Genomic DNA, 10829 nt, shown 5'->3' with positions numbered 1-10829 from the left:
TCCCTAGAAACCTTTAGCACTACCTGCAGAACTGAAACCTGGCACCTAATCCTAATAATAGCTATTAATAAAGGATGGCATATCATGCAATATGATGTCAAAAATGCTTTTGTGCATGCTGATATTGATGCTGATATCTATACTATTCTACCTATAGGGATCTATAATGATCCTAAATATAGGGGTAAAGTATGCCACCTAAATAAGGCTATATATGGCCTAAAACAATCCCCAAGGCTTTGGTATAAATATTTAACTAAAGTCCTAAAAGAACTAGATTTTCATGTCCTTCCTTATGATGAAGGTATATTTATAAATGCCACTAATAAATGCATTATTATATGCCATGTGGATGATATTCTTATTATACATGAAAATCTAGCCTATATTAGAGAGATATCTAATAAGGCTCAAAAATATATAAAACTAAAAGAAATAGGTTCAGTGGCAACCTTTCTGGGGAATGATATCTCTATAAATTATAAAGATAAAACACTATTCATCCACCAAGGCACATATACTAAAAAGCTACTAAAGAAATTTAGTATATATGACCTTTATAAGCCTATTTTAATCCCTGGGGAACCTGGGATTAAGCTAAGAAAGTCTACTAGCCTAGCTAGTCAGAATGATATCAATGAATATCAAAAGCAAATAGGATCTATCCTATATCTTGCCCTAAAAACCAGGCCAGATATTACCTTTAGCACTACCAACTGTGCTAGGTATATGTCTAATCCTAATAATGAGCATTTTAATGCTCTTAATAGGATTTGGAAATATCTATTAAGATATCCAGAACTAGGCCTAATATATAACTGCAATGGGAATAACCTTTTTATAAAAGGATATTCTGATTCTGACTGGGGTAATGATTTAGATCAAAGAAGATCTACTTCAGGATATATATTTAGCCTAAGTGGTGATATAGGGATTAATAACCCTATAAGCTGGAACTCTCAGCTACAGAAAACCATAGCTCTTAGTAGCTGTGAGGCTGAGTATATGGCCCTAAAAGAGGCTATAAAAGAAGCTATTTATCTAAATAGCATGTTCCAATACCTAAATGATCACCTTGATCTAGGCTATGTTGCTAGGACCCCTAGGATCCTAGTAGACAGTGATTCAGCTAAGAAACTAGCTGAAAATCCTGAATTTCATAAAAGATCTAAACATATTGAAATAATATATCATTTCAATAGACAGGCTATTCAAGAGGGAAAAGTAGAACTTATCTACATCCCTAGAAAATACCAGCTAGCTGATTTCCTCACTAAAAATGAGAATAATCTGCTACATAAGACATTTATGAAAATGGCTAGCCTGGGACCTAGTGAGGATATAATATAATAAGGTTTTATCCCCCATGAGGGTTTTATCCTTATAGATCAGCCATATCAAAAGAATTGCCATTCATTCTAGGCTGATATAACTAGCATATTTTTACCTGATTAGAGGTTTTTAATGCTAGAAACTAGCATATTAGCTAGGGAAAGAAACTAGTGCCTTTTTCCCTTTTATAAAGAAAGGTTTTTGCACTAGGAAAATGAATATTTAATCTAAACATTCCCATGTTTAGCTTAAGGGGGGGTGTTGGTGAAAACCATGCTATAGTTGATTGTTGACCATATCCATGGGTTGATCTGCTATGGTTGATCGTTGATCATATCTATGGTTCTAACCTTATGGTCATGGATCATCATTGATCATCATCGATTTCAACCATTAGCAAATGGTGATCTAATCTATGAGATCACCCAGCTATGAGATCATTCAATATTCGAATGGCCTATGCTAGAAGGAATCATCTATAAATACACCCTTAAAATCACCCTATAGCTAGTCATAATTAATTAAGGAATTAAGACATTAAGCTAAGATATCCTTAGCTATTTTTCCTTCTACTATTCTATTCTATTCTACTACCATTCCTCCTATTCTTCCTTTATACCTAGGCAAGCCATCTATTCCCCTCTATATTCATGAAATTTCCTTTGTCATTTATATACTATTTAGTATATACTGTTCATTTTTATTCACATATTGTTTATAAATTAAGACAGATATAGGGACCATCATATTAGTTATTAGTTTTTCTAGTATAGTAAGGATGATTAAAGCAGCCCTTTAATAGTGGAATAATTAGTAAAAAGAGTAAAGGGATTTCTATCTAAATATTAATATAATTTACTAATAGCCTAAACTACTACTATAACTTTGAGTTTAGTTAGCTAGTAGTTATATTCTATAGCTAAAAGTTTCTTAGATAGGAATAGAATTAGTCTTTCCTTGCCTTTAGCATTAAGCTAGTACAGAGCTATACTAAATCTAAATTTCTTAGAGCCATCTATATATAATAGGAATGGTTTTATGAAGTCTAGTAGTACTTAGTATAAGGCATCTACTAGTACTACTTTCAGGGCATCTCATACATCTTTATAATCCTACTTAATATTCACCTAGGTTTTCTTAGTATATCTATGTTATTTTGCTCCTTTAAATAGGGCCTCTTTAAGTAGTTAGGTCTTAAGGATCTCCAGAGGTTCTATAATATAGGAATACCTAAATAAAACTTCTGATAGTACCTAAATAAGCCTAACCTAGTTTCTAGTTTAGCTAATATCTGTGGGTAGTCTAGCTATAGGATTGCTTTAATTTTCTCTGCATCTATGGCTAAGCTAAGCCTAGATATATGATGCCCTAGGGCAGAGATTAATATGTAACTAAAATAGCATTTAGAGATTTAAAGTATTAAACCTAATTTATTTAAGGCAGATAGGACCTTGTTAAGATATTAGAGGTGTTCCTCTAGGGAGTATAAGAATATAATAATATTATTAATGTACATAATAACTGTTTTCTAGAGGTATGGCCTTAGTATATTCTCTATTTATTACTAGAAAAATAAAGGGGTCATAGCCAGTCCTATTATAGAAACTTTAAGCTATTTAAGGCTGCAGTAGGCTATGATAAATATAGTTTTCTATATATCTAATTTAAGAATAGGCTGCTAGAAGAAGCCCTTTTTAATATTTATTAATAAAAAAATCATGCTGTCTCTAAGGGCTTCTAAAATATTATCTTAATATAGAAGTAGATAGGAGTTTATTAGGAGCTTTATATTAACTTTCTATATATCTATAATAAAATGAGGCTTCCTGTTACACTAGATGATAAATCCTAGTAAGGCTATTAGATAGACTTCCCTGTTAGGGATAGGTTTGATTTAGTTTTCTGCTTATAAGGGGTCTAGGATAGAGTCTGCTGCCTATTAGTCCTAATAGCTTATACTAAAGGCTGGGCTTTGTAGGCCTTCTAGATTAGTATCTTTAAATAATATTAGTATTTAAACTAGACTAGCTAGGAGACCTAGCTCCTTATAAAATAATCTTTAGTGCTTAAGTAATATTATTTTAACTTACCTAGTAAATTATTACCTAAATTCTAAGGAGATATCTGCCTATTTAATACTTTTAGAAGTATTAGTAAAGCTAGCCTGAAATAGCATAGGTTTATTATAGCTAGGGCTAGTACCTAGTATTAGTGATGCTGGACTTATAGTAAAGGCTTAAGGGTTAGAGTAATAAGGGTAATCTAGTAGGTCTGAGTTAGTATAACCTATAAGGTGTTTATAGGAAAGCTATACTAGTATTTTCCTGAGATTAGCTATTAGAAGAACTTCTTATGCTAGTATTACTAAGGCCTAAGAGGTAGAGATAAAGGTATTTAATCCTAGATTAATCTTAGGCTCTAGAGAAAAGAGATATAGGTGCTGTAAACTAGTACTTAATAGATTATGCTAACCTTATTTTCTTATTATTATGGTAATGCCTTTCTAAGTTCCTGGATATATAGTAATATTACTAGTAAGGTATACTTTCCTCTTATAAGAGGGGGAGTAGGTTATTTAGATACTTAATTTCTCCTTAGGGGATTATAATAGGTTATTCTTAAGATTAATTATTATGCTGTAGGGTTTTAAGAATATTAAGGCCTATAAGTAGGTTATAGCTTAGATCATCCACTATATATACTTCCCTAGAGATATGGAATATTTTCCCTGCTATTAAGGTGAGCTTAAGAGTAAGATTAACTATAGTAGATAAGTTAATTCCTCCTGCTAAGCTGCTGATCTATAGGTTAGGAATTAGAATTAGTATAACCTTTAGCTAGTATTATTAGATGACTTATATAGAGGCCATAGATAGAGAAGATGCAGTATCAGCACAGAGTTCTAGTTAGTATCTAGCTGGGGTTATAGTAAGAGCAGTAATGTGTGAATATGCTTGGTAAGATATTCCATTCTCATGGTTATTTACTGGTTTTTTATCATTTACTAGTTTTTTTAGTTTTTTATTAGGGGAAGGTAAGTTCTGTAGTATAACTACTATAGTATATAATATATATAGATTAGATAATTACTTATTTCTGGCATGGTAATAGAATAATAGGCTAGAGCTAGATGCCAGCCCAGAAGCTAGTTTTTTAAATCATTAGAGGTAGAAGACTTATCTAAATCTTCTTCCTTAAGGGATGCCTAAAGGTCTTAGAGGGCCTGTTTATCTAATTCTAACAGGGTGTCTTTAGAGTTAGTAAGGGCTGCATTAATAAGGAATACTTTAACTACTAGCTTCCTAGTAGGATAGTTAAATTAAAGGTCCCCTGTAATGCTAATAGTCTTAAAGTTTAACCTTTAGGGTAGATCTACAGCCCTATCTAGGAGCTTTATCTTCTTAGGTAGCCTTAGGTTCACTAGACTCATGGGAATATTAGGTGCCTGGGTCCTTATGGTAACCAGACTTGGATTACCTAGTTTTAGATAAGGAATAATTAATCTAGTTTTATACTAGGTAAGCTAGTACTTCTTACTAGAAAAGCCTGTCTATGAAATTATCTAGTAAGGTACTCTTTAGGTAAATTATATTTATTAGGAGGGGATCTAGATTTTCCTAGACCTAAATAATAATCTCCTATTTATCAGAGATATTTACTTCCTAAAGAAGTATTACTTTTTACTTAATATATTCCTATAGGGGTAGCTCCTATTCCTTAGTAAATTAGAATTTAAGTTTTTTAGCATCCTGCCTAGTATTAAAAGGATTCTTTTTAAATTAGTACTTAAGTTAGTAAATATATTCTAGGAGGTTGTCCTATATAGTGTTAGTAATTATATCTAATAGATAGGTATACTAATCTCTTACCTCTCCCTGTAGGCATAGTGATATAATATTTAACACTAAGTATATTCTATAGAGCTAAGATATCTATTAAAGCTACTTTGTGAATAATATTACTGTCATCTTTTTTAGGTTAAAAAGCTATATATCCTTAGATTTAAGGTGGGTAATATAGTCCTTGCAGGATGAAGATTATTAATAGTAATATAGGTAGAGGGATGCCTAATAATATAATCTATATAAGCTATTTTTAGAGCTAGAATCTAAGGGTTCACTAGAATTATCTAGATTATCCTAGGATGGGTGAGCAGAGGCAGAGTATATTTAGTAGCTCTCTAGGTATAGGTGATGATCTTAATTTAAGGGTCCTAGCACCAGGGCTTTACCTTTACTAAGGTGTATATATTCCTCTATGAATACAGGTTAGTCTGGGACAGATAGGCTAGAGTAAAATCTATTAATAAATTTCTAGAAGAGATCTAGTTTTCTACCTATATATATTCCTAAGTCTATAATACCTTAGGCAGTAGTATTAAATTTAGCATACTTTAATTTATTAATATAAGTAGCTACTACCTTTACTATAGTATAGTCTAATTCATAAAGTAGGGGTATGTAATGGGTGAAGTTACTATTCTAGATTTCCTATAGTAGTTAAAGAATATATACTACATCTCTTTTATACTGGGTTTTTAAGTATAGGAGTATGGGTGTAGATTCTAATAATATATCCTGAATCCACTCTAGAAGTATAGATGGTGGGGTAGTTTCCTTAGGGGGAGCCATGGTTGCAGTATCCATAGATAGATTTTTAAGGTATTTAGTTAGTGAATTAATGACTTAAGGAATCCTAGGAGAATTAGGAATAGATAAATATTATAATTAAGAGGATGGTGTGGTCAGTAAGTAGGTTTATTCTTAGTAGGTTAAAAATAGGTCTAGATATATAAGGTCTAAGGGTATTAGCTACTTTTTAACTTTATTAGGTAGATGTTCTTAATCTATTTTAGAAGGAGGGGTAAGTTCTAGCTTAGAGAAAGGAATATTAGTATATTAGGAAGGTACTATCCTGCTAGATAAAGGAAGGGGAGCAGAGTGGTTAAAATTAAGAAGGGGGGGTTAAGGATTTTATAGGGTCTAGTATAACGCTTTTAAGAGGGCCTTAACTTCTCTATTTATAAGGAATTAGCTAGTGACCTAGTCTGTATTACCCTAAAAGTTATAGCTATTAATCTCTAATACTAGTAGTAGTGGAAGATTATAGTGCTTAATAATTAATTTAAGTATATTAGTAAAGCCTGGTTTAGCCTACTTCTAAAATATAGGAAGTATGAGGAAACTATATAACTATTAAATCTGGATAAGTAGGTCTGGTAATAACATATTATTTAGTAATAAATCTATGTAAGAGGGAGGAGGAGATTTAATAATTTAATTTAGTTAGCAGAGGGGAAGAAGAGGAAGGTAAAGATAACAGCCTATTATGATTTTAATCTAGATAATTAAGTTCCTCTATATAAGGAGGTTGGTGATGTTTTCTCTTATATAAGAAAGCTATTTTTCTAGGCCTCTAAAATAGCTAAGAATGCTACCATTGTAAGGTGATGTGTATGTGATGTGTGTGTTATTCTTTTACTATCTCATGCTAAGCTAGATGATATGAGAATGTCTGACTAATACATGTCATGTGACAGTCACCCCGCCGCCCTGAGCAGCCAACTGAGTGATGCTGAGCCACTCACTGAGTGGAACTGAGCCTTGAGCGCTCACCCCATCGCTGACCCCTGACTAGCCCCTTTCATTGGCCATTTACCACCTTTACCTGCTCCGATGGTAACCGCGCTGCAGCCAACTCGCTCCTAGGACTCTTGGTCGGCAGATGACGTAGTCCCGAAGCTGTAATAACACACCCTACTTTCCTAACGTCGATTGACTCGATTCCTTTAATCCTGCCTAAGAATGTGGAAATACCTCGTCCCTACGTTCTCCTCCACTTACTCTCTTAATGCTAGCCTGAATGACAATCACTGTTGAAGTCGTCGCGGTCCTCGCAAGACATGTACAAAACAGCCTTTGGCAGACCGATCAAACGCGCTCCTGCGACAACCTTAAAGTTTAGACAATAATACCTACTTCTCCTGCCACCTTCTGACTCTTCCTTTCACCTCTTTATTCATTCGCCATCTCTAACTCAGGACTCTTCCTACCGCAACATTCTCTTCCTTCGAGTTCCTAATTCTTCAACCTTCTTACAACAATGTCGTCCCCATCCTCGCGCTGGTTCCACCAAGGAACAGATCCTGGCACAATCATCACCCTCGATCAACCTGTCCCTTCGCAGTGAAAGATCCTCGAGAAGCTCAATGAGCGTGACTTCCAGGCTAGTGAAGAAATGCGTCGTCGCCATGGCCACTACTCTTACGCTACGGCTAAACTCCTCTGTTGCGATCCAAAGGAGCCCTCCAGGAAAGCCTTCATGCGAGTTTATCTTCAGGTTCCTATTAAGAACACTGAGATACAAGATCCGAAAACCAGATCCCACCAGGCCACAACATACACCCCCCCAGAGTTAACTGCCTACCAGGTGTTGACTCAGAAGGATTTCAGCAATGTACCAAAGCTCCTAGGATACAAGGTCAGCACTCAAGATAAGTCAGGGCTGGTCCCCAATGGGTTTGCGATCTGGCTGGCGTGGGAAATGGTTCCAGGTCTACGCCTCGGTGACAAGCTTGGGAATGATCCATACTGGACTCTGTCCGCTGTTGAGAGGGAACATGTCCGTATGGCCTTTATGAAGGCTCTTCCGTATGTCGATCCTCCCGTTTCCTGATCATGCTAACGGTAAACTTTAGTCAGGCGCTCGAGAAAGGGTATGGACCTTTTACGCCCAGTCTCTCTAAGCTAGTCTGGCACGGTCAAACAGGCACCCTGTATGTTATTACGTGTTGTGTTCTATGTCAATTAAGTGGACTAACATTGTCCGTTCTCTTCAGTTACTTCATCGGTTACTTCTACGGCATTAACGACGAACCTAAAGACCGGAGCAACATCAAGATCGGTCCTGAGGCCCTAGCGCGCTATGGCCTCGCGAAACCCTCTTCGGATGAATGGCGTAACAAAAATTGGAACGGGGATACCACAGGCTGGAAAATGTAGCTCATATAGAGGGTGAGTCCATCTAGCACATCCCTTTCTAGCTTCATCATTGTTCTTGATAAAGGCACTTCTTGAATCTAATGTGAATATGGTTCGCCAGTACCGGTAGCGACTATTGCATAGAGGACAATACATTTCTCCAGTTGCTGGCGACGCCGTCGATAATACTCGGTGCTGCGGATTTGCTTCTTCTTTGAAGCAGGATAGTTCAAAATAGACATGCCTCAGGAAATAACAGATTCGGCCAAAGAACGTGGGCAAGTACTGACGCCGCAGAAGAACAGCTGAATGACGAAAAGAAACTGTAAAGACTGGAGCTCAAAAGGACCCAGAGAGTAGTAAGGCACTTCTCTCTCTTTTGATGCAGGCCATCGAGCAGTTTGTACGAGCTGATGGCGGGGGCATAGACTCATTAAATATTAGAGGAAAGGAGGAGGGGGTGGGGGTGTCGAGATATTTCAGCACCAAAAAAAGGCCTATTTTGGTAATATGTGGCTTAGCCACAAGCGGATTACGACAGGACAGGCCATTATGACACACTGATCGTCTTCCCTGAGCAGACTGAGTGAAGGATGAGCTGATCACTGAGCAACCATGAGTGCTCAGTGAGTATATACTAAAGTGCAGGTTACAGGTCAGGTGGACCTTGAAAAAGATGAGGTGGACGCCCCACCTGTCTTGGCACTCCCAACCTCCCAGGTCAACATTTAAATACTGTAATGCATACCATGAAATTCGTTTTCAATTTCTCCTCCGCAATTATCTGCACACTAATTTAAACTCGAAACCACTTATTAACTGATTAGTTACTGCGTCTGTATTGATAATATGGATTCAGAGGCTCTCTTAATAAACTGTGGTGAAATAGATGATGTCTCCTTGAATGAAGAGGAGAATGAAGAGGTAAGAATCAGAAACTGCTTTTCAAGTACTTACTAACTGATTTTCGACAACCTAGGCCCAGCCAAGCTGCTTTACTCAGTTAACAGACGCAAAAACTCATCCACTTCAAACACTGTATATTGAATACACAAATGATTTGCCAGAGTATCCAAGGACAGATCCGAATGGATATACCTATGTTATTCCAGTGAATAACTACTCTCAAGAAGAAGCAGAGCAATTAGTCAAAGACGTAAGTACTTATCAAGTGCTTGCGAATCTCTTACTAACCAATTCAAAGATTCAATATTCTCGAGCGAGTGTCCAAGGTGCAAGAAAGAATATTAAATCATCCTTTTTGAACTGCCCAGTTAAGAAATGGATATGGAAATGTTCTGGAGCTCTAGTATGTGAATATCTGAAACCAGATCTACGCCTGCTGCACCATACTTTTTTAGATGAGGCAACATGGCAGGAAATCAAAAATATACGAGAGAATATCGACCCAATTGAACAAGATATTCGCAAGCGGAATGCGTATAGGTAAGCACTTATTGAGTACTTACTAGCTACTTACTAACTTTCTAAAACCTATAGTCTGTATCGTTCAAAAAAAATTTTCTTCAAGAGACAAAAGGCATGCCTTGAACAACTTCCAACCTGCGCGCCAAAGTTCAAGAGGCATTTCTATCCTGTAAGTAATAGGCAACTACTTAGTAACTGATTTAAAATTCTTTTCTAACTACTTCAAATAGGACGTGAACAATGAATACCATCCGTACATTGGATGTGTAAATGAATCACCAAACTTTCTTTCAAAGCATTATCATAGCTCTGTTAAAGGTCATACTACTATTGATCTTGACTTTCTGGAACGATTATTTAATGATTCAATTCTACCATCTCGAGAGGATTGTGGTGTGATTGAGCCACTAACATCAAGACGAAAGTATTGCGGTAAGTGATTCTAGACTGATTGTTTACTGGTTAATAACCAGTTACTAACTAGTTATAGATTATGATCATATACAAGGCCCTGGTAAACTACAACATCTAAAGTGCGGTGTTATTTTTACTGCACTAGTGCCAGTTAATATCCAGGCAGCTCCTTATATTTTATTTACTTCGCATGGTATTCATCAACATCCTCCACCTCCACCTCATAAGCCACCAGAGCTTATACTACGAGGCATTCAAGACATAATCAGGAGAATGAGAAACCCAAGCTTGACACTGGGTAAGACTAAACTGATTCTAAGCCAATTATCAATCGCTTTGAAAATGCTTTCTAACTGATGTTAAGCTCAATTTCTTCGCAGTCCTGAGCTAGAAGCCTTTTGTCAAGAATATGGTGTACTCACACCAGCTGAAGTACATTCAGCTTTCACAAATACAGACCGCATTTCTGCAATTATTCAAAAGCAGCGTCTTCTTTCATATCCAGCAGGACAAAACTTCAACGGGGTTATTTACTTATATAATACCCATCCTTTCATAAAGGTAAGGTGGTTTCGAACCACTTGGCAACTACTTATTAACTGGTTCTAGGACTACATCCAGGAAAAGTATCATGATCCTCATGGGGATAATGATTCTGTGTGCTTTCAAAGAGCA

At 36.2% G+C, this 10829-nt stretch overlaps 2 protein-coding genes across 2 annotated transcripts in view, besides 2 other annotated features; both read left to right on the top strand.

The window, feature by feature from the left end:
- The first annotated feature begins 6 nt into the window (after positions 1-6).
- Positions 7-1278: a mobile genetic element.
- Positions 1279-2569: 1291 nt separating this feature from the next.
- Positions 2570-3163: a mobile genetic element.
- Positions 3164-7569: 4406 nt separating this feature from the next.
- On the top strand, positions 7570-8333 carry NFIA_052050 (uncharacterized protein; the record flags this gene model as incomplete). The annotated part of the gene is made up of 3 exons (XM_001257756.1): positions 7570-7982; positions 8030-8107; positions 8171-8333. The coding sequence occupies 3 exons, from the start codon at positions 7570-7572 to the stop codon at positions 8331-8333; spliced, it is 654 nt and encodes a 217-aa protein (XP_001257757.1).
- Positions 8334-10794: 2461 nt separating this feature from the next.
- NFIA_052040 (uncharacterized protein) overlaps positions 10795-10829 on the top strand; it is a gene marked incomplete at both ends in the record, with an annotated part of 1300 nt that continues 1265 nt past the window's right edge. Inside the window, one exon of the mRNA XM_001257755.1 lies at positions 10795-10829. This exon is cut by the window's right edge and continues 109 nt beyond it. Coding sequence (XP_001257756.1) covers positions 10795-10829 — 35 coding nt within the window.

Source organism: Aspergillus fischeri, genomic scaffold, assembly GCF_000149645.3.
Source record: "Aspergillus fischeri NRRL 181 1099437636266 genomic scaffold, whole genome shotgun sequence".
Lineage (NCBI taxonomy): Eukaryota > Fungi > Ascomycota > Eurotiomycetes > Eurotiales > Aspergillaceae > Aspergillus > Aspergillus fischeri.
Note: the sequence above shows the minus strand (reverse complement) of the source record. Positions and strands in the feature narration are given on the sequence as shown.